The sequence below is a fragment of the Protopterus annectens genome, chromosome 1.part2 (assembly GCF_019279795.1).
Source record: "Protopterus annectens isolate FY-2018-M chromosome 1.part2, PAN1.0, whole genome shotgun sequence".
Lineage (NCBI taxonomy): Eukaryota > Metazoa > Chordata > Ceratodontiformes > Protopteridae > Protopterus > Protopterus annectens.
The window spans coordinates 397,888,542-397,915,754 of NC_056727.1; the positions used below are offsets into that span (position 1 = coordinate 397,888,542).

At 39.6% G+C, this 27,213-nt stretch overlaps 1 protein-coding gene across 4 annotated transcripts in view; it reads right to left on the reverse strand.

Annotated features, from left to right (window-relative positions):
- Positions 1-27,213, reverse strand: part of PAK5 (p21 (RAC1) activated kinase 5) — a 2,555,323-nt gene that overhangs the window by 204,152 nt on the left and 2,323,958 nt on the right. For all 4 annotated transcript variants that reach the window (XM_044056629.1, XM_044056641.1, XM_044056651.1 and 1 more), the window contains one exon: positions 16,316-16,442. In XM_044056629.1, coding sequence (XP_043912564.1) covers positions 16,316-16,442 — 127 coding nt within the window. The remainder of the gene's footprint in view (positions 1-16,315; positions 16,443-27,213) is intronic.

Below are 27,213 nucleotides of genomic sequence, written 5' to 3' on the forward strand. Positions count from 1 at the left end.
GTAGCTGGCAAATGAGCCAAGGTACTGGGAACAAATAATTAGAAAGGGAAAGATAATAGAATGTGAAGAGACCAAGAAGACATTTGGACTGCAGGCTAGAGATTGCCTTCCCTATCAGGGATTGATAGAGTACAGGCAAAGAGAAATGGATAGGGAAATCTTAAGTGAAAGACCTGTACTGGTTAAAATAAAAAAACAATAATGAGAAGACATTTGTATGCCTCCTAAATATGCAATACAGTCTAGAACATTTAGGAATTTTTGCTTGGAAGTGATTGCACAGGCACTAGTATACCCCAAGCAGACTCAAGAGAATTTTTTTCTGCAGGTAGCTGACAAATGCTGGAGGTTTAATGTGGGAGAAACAGGTACCTGGGAGTATAAGTTTTCATATTTTAATTAGTTTGGAGACTTTAAAAATTCCCTTAAGAGTACTCTGTCAGGAATACCAAGTGAGAAGTGTGTGTACCTAAGGACATTTATTTTATTTATTTTTTTAAGCTAGAGTGCCCAAACATAGTAAGTCCTTTCTAAGTTTAATTTTGGTGGCTGCTAAAAAAGTAATTAGAAAATGGAAATTAAAGTCTAAACCAACCATAACTTACATAAACAAGGGAACTGTGGGAACAATGGATGAGGAATGGAGTTTAAGAGAAGGAAGGAAGTGAACAATTTACGTAATTCTGGATTGCTTATAGTGTGCAGAAGATTATGTGTGGTACATACGGCTTGTAAATGTAACACAGTTTGATTACTTTTATATAAATGTAAATTTGCCTGTCTCACAAGCGATAATTCAATAAAGGTGTATTTTTCCTAAAAGAGAGAACAGCAAAAAAAGTGGATACATAGCAGCATACAAAGGTGCAGACCCCTATTCAGCTAACAGATTGAAACATGCAGAGAAACCACAGACAGTATAGATTAAAGTCAGTTCTTTAATCTTCCTGGGTGTTTCCTCAACACCTATCTGCTGCAGCAATAAAAGTAATCTCCAACACAGTTTCCAAAGATGCTTCTACAAGGACAGCAATGTGATTATACAGTAATGATCCCACTCTCAGCAGATAATTCACATTTACTATCTGACCCAACTGAGAGAAATGCAAGAGGTTTAAGTCTGTGTTTCTTGCTGGATGACTGGGTCAGAGGGTGCACACCATATAGGGGTAGAGTTTATTGAATAGTAGGGCTTTGATGGTCATGTGAAAGGAGACACTATAGAACAAACAGTTTACTGGGTCTCTCAAGTAAACTCCCTTTCAGGATACATGACAACATAATGATCCATTACATATTATTCTGGGATGTTATCAGACAAGAAGGTTTGCAATTATGAAACAAGATTTAATATTGTTTTAGGTTTAAGTATACCTTCGACAAATCGGCTTAAAGGAGGACTATCTTATGTTTGTGATGCTCTCTCATATCGATTTATACTGATGTCTTTGAAAGGGTGTGGTCCTCTCTTGGTCACAAGTATTTTGGAATGCTCTTCCCCACCAAATTCACTTCCACACCACTACTAGCTATCTCCCAAACCCACATCAACATCACAACTAGACCCTGCTACTTACAAGCCAAATATCATATATTGGCCCATATAAAGTACATCAATCTAAATATTAGAAAATCACTTTACTATTACTGTAAGTTTCACAACCCTATATATAGAATATACCTCCACGCCCTGCTAGATGGGGGCATTCATCCTAACCAAGGCCCACACAGTACTTTAGCCAGTGAACAAGGCAACTTCAACATTACTAGTACACAAGCCCCTATTAAACCTTCTAACTCACTCTATATAGCACATCTTGACATACGTAGCAATAACAACAAAACTGCCCACCTCCAAGCCCTCTTAGATATCCACCTACTTGACATCCTGTGTTTATCTGAAACATGGCTAAAACCTACCATTAATGACAATGACGTCTCCCCACCTGGTTACAATATCCTCATATTAGACCGTACAAACAAAAAGGGAGGGGGGGTAGCAATCCTTTATAAAACAGAGCTACAAGTTACCACTGCAAACCTTAGACCACCTGTGTACAATAATGCTGAAATCCTCATTTCCAAATTTCAGGTCAGCACATGTAAATCCATATACATTGCTTGTATTTACCTTCCCCCTGGAAATAACATTAATACCCTTGAAAATATTCTAAACTGGCTGTCTATTACTCTTCCACAAGAAACTATAGTCCTTGGAGACTTTAATATCGACTGGAATTCCTGTAGTACTATACATCCTACCACCCATATTAACCTATAAGGCTTCTCACAAGCTATTACCTCCCCAACCAGGATCAATAAAACCAATAACAAAGAAAGCACCTTAGATTGGATTCTTACTAATTCTCCTCTTCAAACATACAAAGTAGGAACCCTCCCTGATGATCTAAGTGACCACTCACTAACATACATCATCAGACACAAAACCAACATAACTTACCCAAATACCTTTAGGACAATATGGACCAAAAAACATTTTAATCTAGAACTATTCCAATCTGAACTATAACACTGTAATTGGTTACCGCTAAAATCCCTCCCACTAGATGAAGCAGTGGAATACTTTAATTCCACATTCTTAGCCATCCTTGACCATCATGTCCAATCACGCAACATTACAAATAAGGCTAAACCTGCCCCATGGCTCACAATAGCTACTAGGCAAAAAAATCCTCCTTAGAAACAAATCTTGGGCTAAATGGCGCACTACTAAGAATTCTACAGACCACCAAAACTTTAAACAACTTAGAAATATTACAAAAAAAGCTATCCTCTTAGATAAAAAAAAAAACTTTTACTTCCAACTACAACAAACTCACCAAAAGAATCCACAAAAGTTTTGGTCTAGAAGTAACAAACTACTACACGCAGGTCAATCTATCACACCTAACCCCCAAGGCTCCAACCTTGAGAATCCAACACAAACTGCCAATGCCTTCAATTCTTTTTTCACAAATGCCATCCAAACTCTTGCTAGTCAACTATCTCCACGTACCTCAAATCTACCAACCTCACCTACTTGCCCACTTCCATCATTTCAGTTATAATCTGTTTCTACTTCCTTTATTTGCTCTCTTCTCCAAAAACTAAAACCTACCACCCCTTCTGCTGACCAACTACCAGCAGAATACCTGTAAAAAGGAGCCATAGCCTTCCCCATTTCCATACTAATAAACAGAACCATAAGAGAAGGAACTAGCTCATCTATCTGGAAAATCTCTCACATTATCCCCCTACATAAAGGTGGTAACTCCAATGACTTTTCAAACTATCGTCCAATAGCTTTACTCTCCCCACTGGCAAAAATAATGGAAAAATGCATCCATAAGCAACTACTTAGGTTCATAGGTTCATACTAGGCTATCTGCCCTAGGGCATTTATAAGCCTAGCCAGAATGTGTTTGGCTTTCGCCACCCATTTTAAATTTATTTTGCTATGCCCTTTTTCGAGGTTAGTATACTGTGCCTCTGTCTAACAGTGACACAGAAGTGATACCCGGGGTAAACCTACTATCTCCCATCCACTCATCAAGATTCCTCTTGAAGAGAGTCAATGAGGGACTCTGCCTAACCTGGACTGGGATTTTATTCCAGAATGAAGGGAGTCTCTGGGTTATGAATCTCTCCCTCCAGCATGTCCTATTTATTTCAGTGCTGAGGTTCAAGACTCTCGAGCGCGTAGCTCGATGGGATTTGGATTTTCTGAGGTGCAGCATGTCCATTAATTCCGGGTTGGACATGGCTTTATACGTCAGGCACAGATCGCCTCTGAACAGGCGGTATGCCACTGAGTAGAGCTGGAGTTTCTTTAACCGGGCAGCATATGGCATCTGTTTGAGCCCTTTGATCCTCTTGGTGAGGTACTTTTGGGGTCTTTCCAGTTGCTGCAGGTGTCTGGTAAGGTACATCCCAAAAGGTGCACTGTACTCAATTATGGGCCTGATGAGGGATGAGTAAAGAGGCACGATGACCTCCCCTGATCTAGATGTGAATCCCTTCATGATTAGGTGGGCTATATAAAATGTTTTTCTAACCACTTTGGCCACGTGGTTGTCAAATGAGAGACTGCTATTAACTTGGGTCCCCAGGTCCCTAATTACTTCTTCTGTACTTAATGGATTACCACCTATGTGGTAATTTGTGGGCACTTTGCTTTTGCCAAAGGGGATGACTATACACTTTTTGGCATTTAGCTTGAGGCCATGGCTCTGGCACCAGTTGTCTGTTTCTATGAGGCCCTTTTGGAGGATGCTTGTGTCGGCTGGAGAGTCGATTATGGCGCCCAGTTTGCAGTCATCTGCGAACTTGGTCAGCCACAGTCCTTCCATGTTGGCCTGTACCTCCGAGAAATATATACCGAACAAGAGAGGTCCCAGGACTGAACCTTGTGGGACACCACTTGTAACTGGTTTGGAGTCTGACATGGCTCCAGCAATTCTAACCATGTGGGTTCTGTCCTTGAGCCAGTTTGCAATCCATCTTAGTGACATAGGGGTTTATATTTAAGCTGGTTAGCTTATCTATAATGCCCGAGTGGGGTATTGTATCGAAGGCTTTTGCGAGGTCCAGGTAAGGCTGTGTGGACCACCTTCCCCTCGTCAATGGCCTTGGTGACTGTTTCAAAGAAATCAACCAGGTTTAAGAGGCAGGATCTGCCCTTAACAAAGCCGAACTGGGTAGGATCCAGTGTTTGTAGGTCCCCAATATCTTTATTTATGAGGTCCATGATGATCCTTTCCATAGCTTTGCAGACCAAGCTAGTCAGGCTTATGGGGCGATAGTTTCCAGGATCCGTTGAGGCACCACCTTTATGGAGTACCTGTATGCCACTCTTTTGGGCACATATCCTGTAGTAAGGCTGAGATTGAACAGTAGTTTTATGTTTGGGTTTAGCTCTTCTTGGAGTTCATGTAGGACGCACAGCCTGGGACACCATCTGGTCCCATTGATGCTATGTTTTTTGCTTTGGAGAGGGCGGCTCTTACCTGAGCATCTGAGATGTCAGGGGGGCAGCATCTTAACCATCTTATCCAAAATAACTTACTCGCCAACTGTCAACATGGACTTAGACCATTCCACAGTGCCACCACTGCCCTGCTATCCTTTACAGACTGCATTAACAAAAACTGTAACAACAATATTCTTTCCTCTTCAGTCTTTATAGATTTATCTAAAGCTTTTGACATGGTTAATCACCAGCTCCTTTTAAATATAATGAAATCCCTTTCTCTTGAACCTTCAGCCTTAAACTGGTTCAAATCTTACTTAGACAACAGACAGCAGGCTGTACTATGGGACAGCAATCTATCTACACACGTCCCCATTTCCCTTGGTGTTCCCCAGGGCTCCATATTAGGCCCACTGCTATTTTCCATTTTTATTAATGACCTCCACTTAACAATTCCTCATGCAACCTGTATTCAATACGCAGACTCCACTATAATTTGTTCAGCTAATTCTCCTTCTGAGCTACAGTCCCTTACCCAAAAAGCATTTAATACAGTAGAACAATGGTTTTTAAACCACTGCCTCTACTGAACCCCCAAAAAACTAAACTTCTACTTTTTACTCCAACCCGAAAGTCAACCCCAGCTTACTTCACATTCATATCTAAGAACGACACTCTCATATCTCCTGACCCAACCACCAAACTTTTAGGAATAACTATAGATAGCAACCTGAACTTTGATACTCATATTAACAGTACAGTACAATAAAAACAGTCAACAAGAAATTGGGATCCCTCTATAGAATCAAACCCTTTCTTACACCATTAGCCAGGACCGCTATATCCAGAACTCATCTAATCTCCACTATACTCTATGCTTCACCTATATACATTAATCTTTCAAAAAACAACCTCAACAAACTGGCAATTTCCTATAATGTTGCTAGATTTGCCACTGGCTCTCCTTTTAGAGCTCATCATTGTAGCAATCTAAAACAACTAGGATGGCTAGAGTTCCAAAATCAGCTTCTATTTCACCAGCTTGCTACTACCCATAAGAGCCTGTATCACCCCACCAATACTCCTACACTCTCTACTCTCATTACCCCTTACAACAATCTTAAGAATCTACGCTCCTCTAATAAACTACTTATTAGTACTAGCAGATCAAACAACTTAGCAGGAGAGTCTTTGTTATTTAATTCTGTAGGAAAACACTGGAACAGACTTCCCACTGAACTTCTATCTCTGTCCTCAATACCACTTTTTAAACAGAAACTAAAACTATTTCTTAGTACACATTGGTTATGCCCTTGTACTAACCCTAACTTTTTTACTTTATACCTATGTATACTTTTCACCTAATACTATACTGTACTAACTACTGACTTCTCCTTAATGATCCATATAAACCATGATACTGCAATTTAATTCTATGTATATATGTATATAGTAAACAACTTTTTTGTATATTACCTTTACTATTTGTATTATGCTCACCATTAGTATTGTACATTTTTTCTAATAGCTGCATCAAGCTTGTACTATTGCAACATTATTGGACTTTTTAATAACAGTTGCGCCAAGCTTGAAATGTTGCAACATTTATTAGTATATTGTGTATATGTGTTGGAGCTTTTAACATGTATCCAGTTAGACTAGCCCGGTCAACAAATGTAAAATAAAATAAAATAAAATAAATAAATGCTGCTCAACAACTGTTGCTCTATTGAGAATTTGAAGTCATGAAGTCCCTTAGCCTTTCAAGGGATTGGTGGCACTAAGTAAAATATTTTACAACTACAAACAGATCTGAATAAGGGTCAATTTATTAAAAAATTATCCAACTAGAGTAGTAGGAATTACATTAGCTGATGTTCAAAGATGTATTTAGTTACTATTAAGTATTTCAATATTTCCTTAGATTACATATTACTAATTATTGAACAGCAGTGGGAAGAAGTCTGTGTGAAAGATGTAGAAAAATGAACTGATGCTCTCTCTTAATAGACAATGAATAGTCTGAAGAAACTGTGTGGGTGAGACTGGAATCCAGCACTTTAGCTATCTTACGGTAACAGGGCTGGAAATGTTTGTAAGCTGAGTGTAGAGGCATTCACTGCATTACGGTACAACTAAACATTACAACACTATACCTATTTGTGAAGCGTTATATGACTGATACCAATTTGACTAAGCCTAGAAAGTCACAAAGAAATGCCATGGGCAAAATTTGCAGGTTTAGATTACCATATGTGTGGAAAACAAATATGAATCAGTAAAAACTAAATAAAAATGACCATGAATTTTACGTTTGAAGTCGTTTTAATGGACAATTTCAGGCCAATAAAGCCAAACCCCACTAGCTATGGATATGCATATTTCGGCCTTGTTATGACCTCGTCAGCATAGCACAAGCAGAGTGACTTCAAATGTATAAGTCAAGGGCAATTAGAATTGCCATATAGCTGAAACACCTGATGTTCATAAGAGTCATTTGCATATATCCCATGTGCCTCTGTCACAGGAGGTTTGGGAGGTCACTCATTGGAAGTTCTAGCTTGGCTGGGGTTTTCATTTCGTTTTTACTGATTGTTTTTTCAGTGTGAAAACAAATATGACTAACATGGCAGAATTAGACAAAGGTATGAAATATAAAAAGTGAGAAGATTTATTTTCAACTTTGTAACTTGGGAAATGAACTGGTCATTCTACCCTTTTCATTCATGACTTGAGTACAAAGTACAGAAGTTACAAAAGCAGGACAGATAGACATACACAATTCAAATCAGTCATAGCTATGGTTATACAGTGCACATTGGTTTAACAGGAGTATATCAGTGTAATAGCTTATCAGGAATACAGGAATCATGGAACATGATTACAAGTGGAATCATATAATGTAGTCAACTGTAAACACTAGTTACATTAAGTACAAATAGAAGAGTTATACTAGAATATTGTATAGCTTAAAAAATTCAGTATTTACCAGGTAACGAAAGCAGGGCATTTAGATTCTTCATGCAGCTGTTGTTTATGCCTTTTTTGATAGTTTCTAATGTGTAGTTTTTTTTCTGTAGGAAGATGATTTTATGTGGCAAGTCCTAATATGGAGAAGGCTTCTTCTCTAATTGATAGTTTAAATCTAGGTTGCACAAGTGTTAGGGTATCTTCATGGCTTTTTCTAAGACAACAGTGATGATCTTTGATTTGCAATGGTCTTTTAAGAGGAGGGCAGTACCCATGAGTTAATATTTTGTAAATCAAGATATCCAGGAGACATGTGGCTTTATATAGACAGACAGTGCACTTTTCCGAGCAGAGTGCAGTGATAACAGTTGGTACTTTTCCATTAAAGCCCTACCACTTCGCTCTGTTGTGAAGTGAAGCCGTACCACCTCGCGCTGTTCTTCTTCTTCTTCTTCTGGCGTTTGGGTTCGCTACTGAGCTCAGACTGAGGTGATGAAAAACCTGGGAAGTCTGTGATTATAACTCGTCTCTGGGGCTGAAAGTATACAGCTTACTCGGGAATATAGTCACACTGGTCGTGACCGAAGTCAGTCTGCAAATTTGCTGTAAGCTGTTAAGCCTACTCACCCATTTGTATACATATTTGGGTGGTACCGCTGTGGAGTTGGTCTCCATAACCCCTGGTATCCAACTCACATTCATCTGCAGGGTGTGGAAATGTAATTAAACAAACTTACTGCCACTACTGATATAGCGTGTTTTTACTGTCCACAGTCATAACATATGAAATCGCTTTCCTGGTATAATGGCAGTCCTGTTTTATATATGAAACAAAACATGTTAAAAGTAAAGAGCTTTTTCATTTGACAGACTGTGGTTGTTGTCTTACTTATCTAATGAAGGGTATTCTGACAGCAGTGGTGTGACTGTCGCAAGCCAGTCTTTTGAAGACAGACAGCATTTGGCCATGAGCTGTCAATAAAGTAATGTCATGTTGACTGCCCTGTTCAAATACTGATCAGTATTTGACATTCTATCACATTAGCAGTCTGACTGGTAGCAGCACACCATGAATACACATAAGGGGTACTGCGTGCTTGTGCATGACAAATACTTAAATCTAATTTACAGTTGGTAGTAGAAGGCACTGAGCAGTGGAAACTGGCGACGACACATCGGCAAAACACAGCAGCACCAAGTGGTAGTTGTTTAACAGAAGAAACACAGCAGCGCGAAGTGGTAGGGCTTTAATGGAAAAGTACCTAGCAGCTCATGTCTACTAGCAGAGCAAATCTTGCTATTTTATTCTCAGCTGTTTGAATATTGTGTGTGTCATTTAAAGAGTAAAGAGCAATTAGGGGTAGAGTATAATAAAATGTTGGGATTAGTACATTTTTGGCTGTGGATAAGCAAGCAGAAGGGGAAAGAAGATGTGAGATATGATAACATGGCTTTAGCTGATGCAAGATCTTGACAGTCATACTGTTTCTCCCTTTTAATTTCTCCAAATCTTTTGGGTTTCTAATACCATGACAGGAATGTCAAAGTATGATTTAAGTTCATGAAATGAGTATTGTTTCAATATTTCATGTCAACCAGAAGTGCTCTTCGCAGTACCTGCAAGGTGCCCAGTAATGACTCCTGCAATTTGTACGAAGTTACATGTATTGGTGGCATATCTATATACGACTGTAGATTCTTTTTTATAAAACCTGTTGCTCTTACTACTGTTGGAACTGTGTGGGTATCTTTCTTCCGCACTGCTCTCATTTCTGCCTGCAAATCCTGATACAGTACAGTCTCTATTATCTGAACGTCAATTATCCGAAATGTCAATTATCTGAACCAGCCTTCCAAAGTTTTTGGGTAGGAAAAATCATATAGTCTAAATATGTAAACATTATACTTATTTGCCTGAGCATGTATTTTGAGCTTGTAGCCAGGTCATGTGTGAAAAATATTCTTCAATGTCAACTGGAATCAATGAATGGTTGAAAAGTGTATTCCTGCTTGCAGAAAAAACAAGACTTTGGAAGTTTTTTTATTCGATTCAGTTATATGTTTAATTAAGAAAAGTAGCCTAGGTCCCAATTAGTTTGAATAATTGACTCTCTACTGTATTTTATGACTTTGTGCCTCTCTATACACAAGACACTGCGGTCACGGTGTGTAGCAATTTCAAAGATCAATGCCACTTTTGTCTTCTTTTCATGGACCACCATTATCTAGTTTTCTCGCATCTAGTTTTTGAACTGTTGGTAACGGGTGACCCCACGTGATGTAGACTATTTACGATGATGCTTTTTGGCTCATGTTTCCAGTGTCTTCCAGCTATTACAATGTTTGCACAATCCCCAGTGCAACAGTCTTAACACATTATTATGCCTTTCAGTTTACAGTCCTTCTACCATTAGTATGTCACAGCCAGCAACAAGGTGTACAACTGTTTCTAATTCTGTTTTACAAAACCTACATTTGTCTGTTTCTCCCATATGTTCAATGGACTTCGTAAACCAACATGTATGTAGTCCACTATCTTGGGCCACCAATATTATCATCTTTTGGTTTGAATTCGCCTCTCCTTAACTATTCGTGTGTTCGATCCTGAACATCATGAGGTTATTCCAGGAGTTTCTTATACTTGCAACTATATTCATGCATTCTACACATTTCTTGCCTTCTCATCTGTTCCTTCACTTCATATTCCTTCTTTTGTTTTTTTTGGCACATTCAGTTGCTGCTTGATTGTTATCTACTTCTGGTTTAATTTCCATCCCTGCTTGACACCAATATGCTTCTGCTAGACTAAGCAGGGAACTCATCTTAGATTTATTCTCCTCATGTTTCAAAACGTTCACTATGTTTGGGTCTTGTGAGGTCAGCAGATATGTATGCAGTCCCACGACTGCAGATCTATACATGTAATCAATTTCAAGGAGGCCCATGCCTCCTTTGGAATGGGGAATATATAATCTTGGTATGCACTGATTTTTGTAGATCATTTGGTGAGCATGAAGCATCCTTCTTGTTTTCCTATCTAATCCTTTTGTGGCCAGTCAGTTGCTCCAAAACTAAGTTAGGACAGGAAGAGCAAATTGGTTTATAGCTTGAACTTTGTTCCTAGATGTCAATGCTGTTTTCAGGATTAATTTAAGTCTTGTAAAATATTTCTTACATAGTTTTTTTGCATTTGTTCATGTTTTATTGCTGATCCTTCATAAATTCCCAAATATTTATACACCCCCTTTTATGTCACATTCTTGTCCCAAACTGATGTTTTCTTGGTGCTGCAGCTTTCCTGCTTTAAAGGTTGCTTTTGCACATTTATCAAGACCAAATGACATTCTTATATCATCTAAAAAGTTTTAACTTCGTGCAGTTGTGCTTTCAGTTCATCTGATGAGCTATACAGTTTTAAATCACTGACAAAGAGAAGATGAGAAGTCCTTACACTTTGTTGCTTTCTGGGAGCCAAATTATAGCCATGGCCTAATCTGTTCAGCATGCAACTTAATGGGTTAATGGCAAGGAACAAGAGCAGCAGTGTCACCCTGTAATACCCTCCTTTGGATTTTTATCCCTGGAATAATAATTTGTTCTTTATCATGGCTTAACTGCAAAGTGGTTTGCCACTGTTTCATGGTCACTGTGATGTAGTTTTATCATTGTAGGGTGTACCATATACATTTTTAAGCACTCTTCTATCCATGAATGTGGGATACTGTCACATGCATTTTTGTAGTCTATCCATGCCATACTTAGATTGCTCCCCTTTTTATATTTCTCCACTATGACTTTATTTAACAAATGATCCTTTATTCCATATGACTTTCTAGTATTACCCTTTTGTTCTATTGCCATAATTGAGCTTTCTTCTAAATGACTATAAACTCTGTCGGCATCAATTTCATTGTATAGTTTATACGTCGGCGGAAGGCAAGTTATTGGTCTATAGTTTTTAGGGTAGCTTGCAGGTTCACTGTTAGGTAGAAGCATTGTTTTTCCTGTTGTTAGCCAGGCTGGTGTCTGTTTGGAGTGTGCATATAAATAGTTTACCTGTGGCTATATCTTTGTGCAAAGAATACTTTCAGCCAGATGTTAGGTATAGCATCTGGGCTTGGGGTTTTCCACTTAGAGGCTTTTCTTAACTTTGTTTCAATCTCTCTGGCCGTTACTTCATTCCATTTCATACCCTGTACATTTGAACTTACTTCTTCTATCCATTTAGTATTTTTGTTATGTTCCACAGGATCTACATAAATATTTTTCCAAAATGTATCTATTTCTTCTTTTTTGGTGGCCTTTCAATTCCTTTTACCTTGTTTCCTAATTCTCTATAAAACTTTTTTGGGACATCAATAAATTGCTTATTTTGTACTTTTCCTTTATATTTATCTGTGCATCTGCTAACTTTTTCTGCCTGTGCTGAAATTCTCAGTTTATAATTTGGGATCGTGCGTAATAAATCCTGATCCATTACAATACTGCACCTACATCTATCTTTCTGAGTATTTTTGTTGATCTGTTCTCCATTCTATGCTCTTCTAACTGTACTTATTGTCTTAATTGCTTTATAGTTTTCTTTATTTGATATTTCTATGATGGCATTCGATTTCTCCCAGTCCTTTCCCTTCCTTCCCCATGTTCTTGTGGTAGGACTTTATCTGTTATTAATTTGGATGCACAGTAATGTATCCTATTTACTTCTGTTATATCACATGAATCTCTATGGACAGTCCTAATTACTGTGTTACTTTTTTTATCAAACTTCTAACTTTTGGGGTTTTATTGACCTTCTACAGTCTATTTCTTTCATTGATCTTAATATGACTATCCATCTCTATTACATCAAGCAACTCTTGTCTTAAATAATTTTCTTCTAAAATGAGGGCACATTCTTTGTGCACGCTTTCCTGCGGGCATTCCACAGAAAGTTCCAGAGCATCTTTCTATGCCACGTTCCTTTCAGTTTCACCCTGGTCATGCGTTGCTCTAATGCTCTTTCATATAGGAACTCACTCGCCTAGCACTCCACAACAAACTGTCACAGATGCCACAGTTTCCTGTTCTTTCCTTGATGTATAGCTCCAACTGAACACCTGTACTAGTTTCCTATGGGAGGCTCCAAATTATCTTCATATGTCAATTGACTAGATGCTTCCTGCTCCACTGGTTTCTCCTTAACTTGGGTGTCCATTGCTCTATCCTGTGTTATCTGAGGAAAATTTTCTACACTAAATCCTTCACTTTGAAGGTAATCCATAACCTTAATTTTTAATTCTTTAACTTCTCCATTACTAAACCTCTATTCTACTTTTCCTTATTATTTTCTTATCTTTTGTAGCGTAAAATTTTTCATATCCAGATGTCTTTGCCTGTTTTTCTCTTCAAATATCTTTAGTGCCGCTTTCTCCTTTGCATAAATACTGCATGATATTAAATCTCTTTTTTTTCTTTCCTATGTCCATATTTCTTCTTTGGATGCCCCCTAGTCCTCTTGTTTCTTCTTATTTTGGGGACTAGTTGTTCCATCATGCTGTGATATAACCTGTGTTAGACTTTCTATACTGAATCCTTCACAAATATTCTATAACTTCAGCTTCTATTGCTTTTAACTTCTGTTCTACAGTCCCTCTTTGTGATCTTTTTTTTTTTTTTTTTAATTGAGAACTTTTCCATACCCGGATGCCTTTGCCAGTATTTGTCTTCGAATATCTTTGGGGCTGCCTTTTTTGTGTCGATTAATTTGACTTTTTCCTTTGCATAAATATTGCATCGTATCAGATCTCTCTCTCTCTTTTCCATGTCCATATCTTTTTTTTTGTACCCTTCAAACGTGTCTAAATTTTGTTCTTTAAATTTTCACGCTTCTTCAGTTGCTTTTTTTTTTCCAAACGGCATAAGGTTGCTTGGTCTATATAGTGGTTTTCATGGATCTGTTGCATTAATGAACACAAATTTTTATTTGAAGCTTCTGACAATTTTTCTTGTGGAAGTATTTTTCTCTCCTCTAATTTCTCTCAATTTTTGTACATCTTTTGTCTGGAAAGTCTGGGCTTCTTGCATAATAGTAACAATACATAATTTCCTTCTTATTCTCAATAGTCCACTCTATTGTCTGTATGGCTCTTTTTTTGGCCCATCAGTTTTTGTGATTTTTCTGGACTGCTGCTACTTCCTTTTACAACAGGGGGCCTGGCCTAGCCCCATTGTAGGACTATGTGTGCGTCTTGAGGATTCTACACGGTCTTTTTCCACACTTGATTCTATTGTCAGTATGAATGTTAAAGCTGAGTAGCAGCTCAAGTGTTACTCTTTGGTATTCTTGCTCATTAGGAATTACATTCCCCTTTACGTAATTTATGATTAAAGATTGTAGCAGTGTGAGTTCCTTAGCAGTACAGAATAACAAAGTGCTAGTTTTTGTGCTACTAAAAAGTAGTTTGTGTGGAGCCAGATACACAGGTCAGTGAGTTTAGTTTGGTTGTAAAGATTTTCCCATTTAACAAATTATGTTTATGGGGTAGAATTTCTGTTGTTAATATCAGTAGGGGAGTCTATCAAGCATGCAACATTTTAAAAAAGGAAATTATAGTGCTATGTCAAGTTACACGAAGATGACCCAGTCCGACTATGCTGGTCTATTCTTTATTGTTTAAATTAGTATTTGATATAATTGATATAAGTATTGATTGGATGTATATGTATTTTTACATTGTTATAAAGATTTGAATAAAACAATGGTTATATTAAAAATAATATTTTCTTTACCTGCAACCAAACTCTGGTCTCCACCATAACTTCCTTCTGCAGTGAAGAAAGCCATTTACAACTACTTAGGAAGGTTACTGGCATCTGACATCTGAATACACCCCCCCCCCCCATCTGAATTTTGGCACTTTGGTAACATTAAAAAGTTGACTCTGATTAATGAATGCAAATAGTAGGACAAGTCCTGTGGTGCATCTTGCAATGAAGACTGCTAAAATATCCCAGAGAGTGGTATGTAGCTGCACACTCCTCTGCACTTATGCATATATCATTTGCATTCGTTTATATACTTGGTCGGAGAAGAGCTATGCTACAATGTACAGCAGAATGCAGTCTCTACATATCCTTTTTAGTATGAGCAATGAACTGGTACAACTAAGTTACACACTATGTGCAAAGTCATTTTTAAATCCTAGCTGGTGTCCCCCATTCAAACAATCATTCCTATCTGGGTCTATATTACAACGTCGAACTAAAACAAGTCTGAAAGTTGTAATATCAAACCCAAAAGTCCGAAAGTGGAAAATAGCGAAGCCACGGCACATCGACTTTTTTCCCAGGGGAAAAAAAAATCGGTGGTTCATTTTAGGGGCTTTGCTATTTCCACCACTGTGGTGTGATCTCGGAGTTGGTATATTTAAGTAGGGGAGTATGGGGGGCACAGCCCCCCACATTGGGGGTGTGGGGAGGTGAAGCCCCCTACTTCAGTTTAGGTTTAAGGTTAAGTTTTTTTTTTTGGTCACGTAACAGCAATTTTTTTCCCTGGGAAAATAACTGTTCTGCGCTTTTGTTTTTTTTGGGTTTCAAACATAATGGTTCGATATTACATCGATCGAAGTTTTGTAAGTTCGATGTTGTGATATAGACCCTTCCTATCAGGTTTATAATAGAAAAATTCCAGACAAAGCCAGAAATAATTAGTGTACAAAAGCTCAAAACCATGGACAGATAAGGATTTTTCATAAACTTAGAAAGTTGATAAAAAACAATTTTGCATTAATGCAGCTTTTCTAAAGCAGTACAAACATTGGCTTGACTTTATAGTCAGTGTTGATGTAACCCCCCCCCCCCCATGGGAAAAATAGAAAAAAGGGTTGATGTCATTACCACTTAAGTCTGAAACTCAAATATCTGTCATTATTTAATGACCTGCCAGAAAACAAATTTTATGAGGTACAGACCCAAAATATGAGGCAAAAATATGGACATTCTGTCAAATTCTGGACAATTTGGAGGCATGTCCACAACGTGTAAGTATTTACAAGTGTCCAAGTCCTTTCTGAATCCCACATTTAACCCTTAATCAGAAAACACCCCAAGGTGTATGTGGTTTGCCACTGCCTTTCACAGAGAACAGAAAGTGGTGAGTTTGGAGTAGGGCAGGGTTTGGCATAACAGTTAAGATCTTCACCTCACAGACACAAGTACACCGATTCTGACCTTGGGTTATTGGTTAGGCTTAAAACTGTCCTTCATTGCAGTTAGCATAGTATTCACCTACAAACCCATGAAATGCACCACTACTTAGGAACAAAGTAAGCAAACCTCTGGTTATGGATATATGCTTACAGATGCTAAAATGCATGCAGAGGAGTATCTGCTTACCCTTCCGTCACTAGTGAGAAGTATAGAATCACTCTTTATGTCTCTGTGAATAACACCCTGATTATGGAGGTACGACAGTGCTTTCAGAACAGACAGGCAAACAGCAGCAATCTGATCTTCATTCATTCTGCAAGATGAAGGCAAAATGGACAGTTGGTTAGCATGCACAGTGTGAATTTCAGAGGTCTACAATTATTTTGTGATTTATTGCTCAAATGAAACTACCAACTCTAGAATGTATTTCTGAAGTAATCATGGAATACACATTTCATTACTGTAGCCAATTTGATAATAAATGTGTGACCTAGAGATGACTGATCTTGCTTTTTAGAATACAAACTATAAAAAAAAATAGATATTTACCCCAATGGTAGATCTAGAAGAGTGGGTCCATCCTTGTCAAAAACAGCGTTTATGTTGTTATGCAACTTGGCATTTGAAAAATTCCCAGGCTAGCAAATCTTTCCCATTTACCTATACTGCTCTTGAAAGAACATATCTAAGTCATGCCACACAAAAGCAGAACATAAAAAGCATACAAGCATTAATGACTTTTAGCCTACACCTGCAAAAAGGAAAGGGGTGGGGTAGGCGGTTATGTAGAGAAAGACAGACTCTCTTCATCTAGATACATTGTTATGCTAAGTACACAACTTTTGATATCCAGTATGAGAAGGTCCACTCTTGTCAACAGCAAGACAAAGTTCTAAGCTCATCCTCCTGGGTGGTGACATTCATGGAAACATAACTTTGATAACTGGGGGCTCAATGAAAGATTTAGTTCTAGAGAGCAAAGTCTGTCTTTATCTACCAAAGGGAACCTGAAGTAATAACCTAATGCCTTCTGGAATGGACGGATCTCTTGGATATCTCTCTTTCTTTATGAGGTTTATCACCATTTTTTCTTGGCACAGTCTTTTTATGGGATGGGATATCTGGAAAGGAGAACGAGTGGAGCTGGTGTGGGGTATGGAAAGGTATTGCATATTCTCCAGATATTCCTGTCCTTAACCGTTTACCATGAGTGAAACAATGACAGCAGAAAATGGAAGGACAGATGGACTCCTGACTGTGCCCATTGGTGGGGTAGTCAGGTGTTCTGGTGCTATCCTCCTGAAGGAGGACAGTGGTAACCCTGCTATCACTGACTGTTCCTGCCAATGGGCTAACAAGCATTCTGAACATTTCCTCAACCACAGCTGTTGCTTTTAGATCTTGTGTTACTTTCTTGCAAATGAATGCATCAAAGCTAGAGTTGGAATTGCAACACAGCACCCTAAAAAAAGGCATGCTGCGAATTCTAAAATTTTATACCAACGGGAAAAAGGTTTTTTATTTTCCTCTCCATACTCACAAGGAATGCTTTAACATCAGGGCTGAAAATACTGCCCCTATAGAAGGGGACAGTAACAAAGATCACTTTGGTGTCCTTAATGAAATTAGCTAGACACAACCAAGTGTAGAAGAATATGGTAATGCCTGTGTTTGATACCAAAGCTGCACCATTACTTGAATTGTAGGAAGCTTAATGGTGAGGTTGGTTACAGAGGTGGTTGTCATCTAACCTCTGACTGCAATTCAAATTTCAGCTGTCTGTTCAACATCTCTTCCACTTGACTGTTACCTCAACAACTTCCAGTGGAATTTTAACATACGAGAAAGGCAATTTACCAGTATGACAGAAAAAGGGGAAGGTTCATAAACACACTTCTAAAACTTGCCCATTGCCCTTGACTGCTTTACAGGAAGCTGGACAGCAAGACTCTGCAGGACTGGAGCTGTCGTTTAAAAGTAGCAGCTACAACAAAACAAGTCCTGGAAGTCTCAACCCAACAGGTCCAGTACTTGGGAGGCCAGAAGGCCCTGTTTGCCTTGGGAAAGGTGTAAAAACATAATTTTTCCCATGGAGATATTGCCACTAATTGTACTGTCTTTTTTATGGAAAGGGCCATGAGAAAAGTAGGCTGGCAAGTCAAGAAAGCCCCTCTGCAGAATTCTTTACAGAGGGGTCTCGGAATCTGAGCACCATCCCCTTTCCGTCTCATCATTTCAGTCCCTGCTGTGGAAGACTGAATACAGTGGAGTCTAGTTCTGAAACTGTAAATGTTGGTTTTGAGTTCAGTTTTAAATGAAAGACACCCCCTCAACCCCTAAACATCATGAAAAAATAAATCCGCTCTAACCTCAATAAAGAGCACCTTGGCCCTGAAAATCTAACAGCCAAACCTGCCAAAATAAGCAGCAATATTGATAAATTCTGTATCAAGCTTGATCTTGAAGAACCAATCTCAGACTCAAAGAACCCAAAAACGCTGACATCACTGTCAAGGCTATCAACAATGACTGCAATCCAACAGTTAAGACTGCAGCTGACATTTACAAATCTGATGACATCAAAGTCAGTGCCTGAAAGTTCATCTCCAGCATCTTTGTGACAGGTACTGAGATAGGAGCTTGCAGGGAAAACTATCTACTATATGCCTCTGTAAACTTTTTATAGTCAATTTCTATGCAGGGAGGAAATAATATCTAAAGGACTATACACATAGGTTCATAGGTACTTACTAAGCTACTTATTCATGAGGATATTTACAAACCTAGCCCCACTTTTCCACAAAGATTTTAGCTCTTGCAATTCAAGAATGAATAACCCAGAGCCAATCAGAACTTTTGTGTTACCCTTATCCATAAAGGACAAGGGTGCTAAACGGGTGAATTTGTGGGTTCCCATGCATTCATACAGACTACATTTGAATAGAGTAAGGGAAGTACTTCTCTTTACGTGGAAAGGAAGGCAATTCCAAAGAAGTGGTATCCTCTGTGAAACATATCTGTCCCTCAGTTCTATTTATGTTGTACAAGAGATTAAGATCTCTTTAATGGGTATTCATGCTGCCATTTGACTTGTGAATGTTCTGTAGATCTGCAACGACAGGGTCTGCAGGGGCTCTGTATATGAGGCAAAGATCACTCCTCAGTAGCATGTATGCTACAATGAAGAGGGACAAGGCTTTAAGATGTTCAGTGCAGTTTTTATGATTTAGGACCTTACTTTTTTGGGATGAGAAAACACTGTGATAGTTCATGTTGTGTTAAGTGTTTGGACAGGTACATACCAAAGGGGACATTACACTCAATGATTGGCCTAATATGTGCCAAATACAGTGGGATGATAACATCTCTCAACATATAAGCACTATCCTTACTAATAAACTGTGTAATGAAAAAGGACATTCTTCCAATAGTGGACTCATGAGATCGAAGTACAGTTTGTTGTCCACAAAGTTTTCCCTAATGACAAGATCAAATTTCAGGGGTGTGTTGCTGATGTCATAGTTACAGGACATGTCATGTTTACTGAACTGAAGGAGATTATTAGATATTTTTGGGATGCAGTTTAAGTCTATATTTATCACACCAGCTATTTGTTTGGGAAAGACCCTCTTGCAGGATCTTGATGTCCTCTGGAAAGTTTATGATAGAGCTAAGTTTACAGTTATCTGCAAACTTGGTCAGCCATAAATTAGCTTTGGCCTCTGTGAAATAAATGCCACAAAGGAGTGGCCCAAAAACTGAATCCTGGAGGGCCAGTAGTGACAGGTTTTTTGGAAGAGGTACAGCCACCTCTCCTAATTTCTTGGGTTCTGTTTGGTAGCCAATTTGCTATGCAAATTACACTGAGATCAGCATTTAGTTGTGAGAGTTTGCCACCACCAGAGTGTGGGATGATGTTGAACACCTCTGTGAAATCTAGACATGCGGTGTGTACCGATTTTCCCTCATCCATTGTTACAGTGACATCAAAGAAGCTGACCAGGTTGAGAAGACGGGATATGTCCTTGGCAAAACTGAACTAGCATGTGTCAAGAGTTCGTAGTTTATCTGTGGTGTTATTTTTTTCCATAATGATCCTCTTCACAGCCTTAAGAGATGAGGCTGGTAAGACTTATAATTACCCAAGTCTAATGGTATCCCACATTTCTGCAGGATGACGACTGTTCTTGTCCTCCATTTGTCTGGCACATAACCTGTTTGGTACTGAATAGCATCTACAGGGTTTGACAGATCCTGTTTCAGGCTGGCTGATATGTTATCTGGCCCCACAGAAGCAGTGTTTGTGGCTTTGGAAAGTGCTTTGAAGACTTGCTATCTGGGCATTTGAAGAGGGTGTAGATGCAGGGATGTGATCTGGGAAAGTAAGGAGAGAAAGGAGGATGAAATTACAGCTAAATTTATCCACTAGTAAATTGACAATGTCCACAGCATCCTAGTATCTGCTATCATTTACTACTAACTCCATGCAGTGCTATAACTTTGATTCTAAGGTATCCAACATACTTACAAAAAGTATTATGGTTGTCTTTTGTCTGGGTTGCTATTTTTACCTCTGTCTTACTTCGAATGACTTGAGCAGGGACCAAAGTTCATTGTTAAGTTTAGCAAGAGCATTTCTGAACTCAGATTTATATTTTTTATTGTGTGCAATGAGTTGTTTTTTTTCGTTTATTGTAGTGTGTATTTATATTTGGTTTCCACAAAGGGGGGTTATTTTTAAATTTGACATTTTATTTACTTAGGAGGAGGACAGACGTATATTTATACAGCTATTCACATGTGCACAGTAACCTGGCAGTAAAGAATTGCACGCATGTAATGGGGTCATTAGAATGGAGGGGCATGATCTACTAATACTGACCAAGTCTAGGATTTTCGGGTGTAGGCTAACTGGTCTAGACACCTTGTATTTATGAAGTCCAGTAATCTCTGGGCATACATGATATGGTATGTACAAGTCTCCCAGTTGATACCGGGGTAGTTGCTATATGATATATAATATGATATAAGGTTTTATTAATGGTAAGCTGGACATGGAGGAGTTACAGGACATTGTTTTAATGAACCTGGAGTTAAGATTTTGTTTTACAAATATAAAAACACTGCCACCTTCAGTGCCTTCGGCTAATGTGTGTGTGTGTGTGTATGGGGGGGGCTAAACTTGTGACAGGTGTTGAAATTGTGCACTAAATGGTCGTGATTCATGTCCCTGTGATGATGCATATACAGATGCCTTCCAGGGTAAGCACTACCTGTAGGAAGTAGAATTTTAGGTGCCGCTTATTGTTAAGCAGCAATCCTTTTATGTTACCTGGATTCAGTTTTATGTTCTAAGCTTCTTAAGACTGACATTGCCTAAAAAAGGCATTACAAGGGTGGACAAAGTTTTGGCCAATATGCCTTTGGCAGACAGGTGCAGGCCATCCCTAGCACAGTAGTTTTTACTACCAACTTCTCCTAGGCAAATATACAGAACCCCATTGAATGACACCAGTAGCTAAGAAAAATTCTGAAGTCAATCTTTTGTTCATTTTGTGGCATCACTCTCGGTCATGTTGCTCAAGGCTGGGTTCATATCTGCTTAGGCCACATACACCGAGAGCTTCACCATGTCTCTCATCATGTAGTCCATGGAGGTATTTCTGAAGTGGTTTACTCTTACATGTACTACGACTGTGTCATATGTGCACTTGTGGTGAAAAGGATTTAGTACATGCATGATGTGGCGAATCCTGTCACAAGATAGGCAACTAACTTGCTCAATCTGGTGAGTGGTGCAGCACTGTGTAGCACTACGGAGGCACTTATGACTATTGGATCATGTGGAGGTCTTCCTTACAAGCTTTTGAGCTGAAACACCGAATCATAGATGATGTCTGTTTCATGGCGGATGCTGCCTGAGTTGATTATATGTGAGGTGGCTGAGGATAACTGATTATTGGGTTACATTTAGGAAACCTTTGTGGTACAAGTAGTTACTTTGAAGAGCCTCAACATATGTAGGTCTATGTGATTTGCCTGTAATGTGCGATAGGTACAGTGTGGTGTCACATAATAATGACAGCCTGCTTGCTGTTTGTAGTGGCCTTATCTGAAAGGTTTGCTCCAATAACACTGTGCAACTACATCTCTAAACACGGTCAGTTTATTTAAAAAGGTGGTGGTTGTCAATAAATGTGAGACAACTGCAACATTGTCTCACAATGCCCATTTCAACCAAGATGGGTACGGATGCATTTGGAAAATGCAAATCTATGGTTCCAGGTGCTTACTAATGCAGGCTGAAGGGGAAGTAGCACCTTAGAAATCTGGAGTTGATTACTGGAGGTGCTGTCTGCTAATGGAGATAGTGCTGGTCTCAACACAGCAAGGAATCAGTGATGTTTTGCAATGTGCACTAAGGGGTGGGATGATATGAAACTGAAGCTTTAAAAGTCTAAGAGGAGGGGCCCTCCCAGTTTGATCTGTCAGTGCACAGTAGAATAAGCAGATTACATGACACTGGAAGGAGCTTTCAAAGCTAAATTTAGAGCAGTGGTGAGCAACTCAAAAGACAAGTTTAAAAACACAACAAAGAATGGGTGACTGGGTGGAAAAAATGTCCAGCAGAGTGCACATAATCTTATGACTGTTTCTATCACATAATAAGGTTAAACTTCTGCCCAGTTAAACATAAATGTTTCGGACACAATCCTGGCTAGTGACATAGAAACATTAACAGTAGACTTCAGTAGAAGACTTTTTTCTTCCAGTCCAGGCTTCTTAGCTTTCAGAACTTTATCAAACTTGTGTTTTAAGTATACTATGAAAAGTTTGGCCCTGGAGGTGATCTCATATCAGCAAAAAAGGGCGAAGCTCCATTGGGGGAAGGTGTAAAACCCTTCCCAATCTTAAACAATTTCTGTTTATTCTTCCTTTCTTTAAATGCATAGGGTACAAAACCCTTATAAATGCTAGAAGTTGCATGAAAATACCCCCCTCCCCCAAAATGCAGACATTCTAAGGATGTTTTTTTAATAACCTCATTTACACTATTTGTAGGCCTCACTATCCATAATGACCAAAAAGACAAGCAACAGCAACAACAAAAAGCAGCAAAATATTAAATCTGCAGCAGTGGCTACCATGGCACAAACAGATAAAGTCTTTATTGTGTCCAAGATAGTCCATGTTCAATTAGTGGTGATAATGCTACAGGGGCCACATGGTGAGGATGGGATTGAGGAGCTGATGTTGCCTATCTTAGGGGGAGGAAGGCAGCCTAGGCTCACTGGAATAAGCAGCATAAAAGATTGGCAAACTCTGTGATTCATAAGCAGTGATGTGCAGAAGTGCTCATGCATCTCCTAACAGCAGCAATTGTAGAGTCAGCAAGGTGGTTGTGACAGGGCAGGAGTTGGGGCACATTCCCTGGCAGCAGTACAATGCAACACCAGTATCCTCTATCTCCTCACCACTCCTGGATGTGGGTCAGGTTGAGTATAGAGCAGAGTAAGGCAGATTTAGTAAGCCCAGTGAATAAGAGGAGGAGCTAGTGGCAGCTGATGGTCAGCTGTGGGGGAAAGAAACACAGCACAAGGTAGTTAACAGCAATGCGTGGGGGCAAATAAGATGCCTGAATTGTAACAGAGAAAGAAGTTTGTAAAATTTCACTAAAGCACAGAAAAAGGGAAAGGTCTAACATGAATTCTAAGTCAAAAAGACAGACATAATTAAATGAACCTACACAAGATCAAAAATATTGATTTTTTTGTAATTTATTTTCCTCCAGTTATTTTAAAGATAGTAAGGCAACCTGGGGTCACATACTGAATGCAACCTGCTTCAACAAGCAGCAAATAAGAACCCTGCTGATCATTACTTGTGTGCTAACCTTAGCCCTACCCTCAAACTTATTCCCAACCATGCACATTATAAAAAATTCTTTCCTTAACAGTACTGCTGCACAACACACACAGACTTCCAATACCCTCACATACACATGCAGTACTAAAATTATCCCCTTACTCTAACACTAATCCCTCAATCACACGTGCAAGTGCGAACAGAGACACACACACACTTCCCAAACCCTAGTGCTGAAATTTTTGGCATTCACACACACACACAGCCACCTACTGTAACCCAAAGAACATTGTCTACACAAAATGTAAGAGGTGACATACCTCTATTCGATAAATTCAGCACTCCACAAGTAGTGCTTTTGATGAATAGAACACAGCACTACACTATGTCAACAATGTGGACTGCAACTATATAATATACACACATTATTAACTGTCAGCAAACATTGAAAGAAAAAAGTAATTCTCAAAAGATTAAAAATTGACCCCCCCCCCCCCAAAATGTAAGAGGGCAACATCCCACCGCACTACTCACAACTCCACAACTTATATACACCAACTCCAACATCACACAATGGGGGAAAGGGCAAATGTCCAATACCTCATGAACAGTAATGTTGCGTGTATGCAGACGCGTGCACACGTTGCCAAATCCAGCAACACTAATGCACATAATGTTCGACATTACTGATTGCTATTATACATGCCACAGACAAAAATATTAACAGCATGCTCTTGTTTTTCAGACCAAGTCCACACCAGGCTTATTAATAACTTATTTAGGTTCATAGGTTGGTACTAGGCTATCGTCCCTAGGGCCTATACAAGCCTAGCCATAACAATTCCCTGGCTATTTCTTCCCAGAATATTTACTTCCCTGGTCCCCTGTCTAGCAGGGTGACTGACGTGATCCCCGGAGTGAATTTCCTATCTCCCATCCAATCATCAAGGCTCCTTTTGAAGAGGGCCAAAGAGGTGCTCAAGCTTGATATGTATGGGCAGTCTATTCCAGAGTATGGGGAGTGTCTGATTCAGGAACCTATCCCTCCAGCATGTTTTGTTCATTGTGATGACCAGGTTTAGATCCCTGAAGCGTGTGGCTATGAGGGATTGGGATTTCTTTAAGTGTAGCATGTCCAACAGCTCTGGGTTTGACATGGCCCTGTATGTTAAGCAGATTGCCTCTGAGTAAATGATATGCGACAGAGTTTCATTGGAGTTTTTTTTACACGGTCAGCATAGGGCATCTGCTTTAAGCTTGTGATTCTTTTAGTGAGGTATTTCTGCGGCCTTTCCTGTTGCTGCAGATGTCTTATGAGGTACAGTACCAAACGGGCACTGTACTCTACTAATGGGTCTAATGAGGAACGAGTACAGTGGGACAATGACCTCCTTTTTTTCTGGATTAAAAGCCCTTAGTGATGAGGTGTGCCACATAAAAGGATTTCCTGACTGTTGTGGCGATGTGGTTATCGAAGGTAGTCCCTTATCACATTTTCAGTGTTTAGTGTACTGCCACTTATGTGGTAATTCGTGGGCACATATTTTTTTCCCAAAGGGGATAACTAAACATTTCTTGGCATTGAGCTTGATCCCATGGCTCTGGCACCAAGCATCTGTTTCTGTAAGGCCCTTCTCTAGAATATCCACATCATTTGGGGATTCAGTAATGGCTCCCAGTTCGCAGTCATCTGCCAACTTTGTTAGCCAGAGTCCCTTAGTGCTGGCCTCTACTTCAGAGAAGTAGATGCCAAACAAGAGCGGTCCCAGGATTGAACCCTGAGGTACTCCACTTGTCTGGAGCTGGATTTAGAGTCGGCTACTTTTACAGTGTGGGTTCTGTCAGTAAACCAGTTGGCAAACCATCGAGTGACGTAGGGATTAATGCCCAGCTTAGTAAGTTTATCTAGGATTCCAGGGTGGGGGATGGTGTCGAAGGCCTTGTCGAGGTCCAGATAGTCTGTGTGGACCGTCTTTCCCTCAGCCACAGCTCTGGAGACTGATTCAAAGAAGTCATTCCGGTTCAGGAGACAAGATCAGCCCTTTATGAAACCAGGAAGGTTGCCAATGTCTTTGTTTAGAAGTTCCACGATAATGCATTCCATGGCTTTGCAGATCAGGCTCGTCAGACTGATGGAACAATTTACCGGGATCCAAGGTGGATCCCCCCTTGTGGAGTGGGATAACTGTAGCTGTGCGCCACTCAGTGGGCATGAAGCCTGAGGTGAGGCTATGATTAAACATGACACTTAGGTGAGGTACCAGTTCATTTTGTAGTTCATGTAGTACACAGCCCGGGATGTCGTCTAGTCCCATGGATGCTGTATTCTTAGCTTTGGAGAGTGCGTATTTTACCTGTGTAGCCATGATTACCGGAATTTGGCAATCATTTGGTATTGAGATGGGCCCTTTAGGGGATGAGACAGGGGTGAATTTGGCACTGAATTGATCTGCCAGGATATTGGCAATATTCTTGGGATCAGTATATTTAATGCCATTCTCTTGTAGCTCAGAGCAGATATGAGCATTGCCATTTAGATTCTTGGCATAACTATAGAATGCCTTGTGGCTGCGCTTGGAATCCTTGACAATTTTATTTTCCTAACTAGCTTTGGAGGATTTTATGAGGGATCTCAGCTTCTTACTGAGGCTGGTAAGGGAGTATTTTGCATCCTGGGATTTTCATCTTTTCTGCAACAGTTTCTTCCTTCTGTTGTATAGTTTGTTTATGGCAGGGGACCACCAGATTGGCTTCCTTTTTTGGAGGAGAGCGTCTTGGTTCTATTTGGAATGGCATGATTCATGCACGAGCGGATGTGCTCGTGCAGTGCCTTAGTGTAGGATTCAGCAGTCAAACTTTCAGTTCCCATCTGCATGGGTGCCATGAAGTTTGTCACTTCTGACTTGAGAAGTATGAAGTTGGCTTTGGAGAAGTTTCTTATGGAGGTTTCCCTACTGGGGGGTGGGGGTGGGATGTGGGCATCAAGGGTGATTAGCTTATGGTCAGACCTGACCAACGTGGGGGTGACCACTGGTGTGGAGCATCAATATCCCATGTTGGTAATGACCAGGTCTAGGATATATGAGCCCCTGGTGGGACTATGGATTAGTTGATCCAGGGCATTGGAATTTATGAAGTCCAAGAACCGTTGGGCAAAGGTGTTGGTACCCGAGTAGTTTTCCCAACTAATGGCAGGGTAGCTGAAATCACCCAGTATT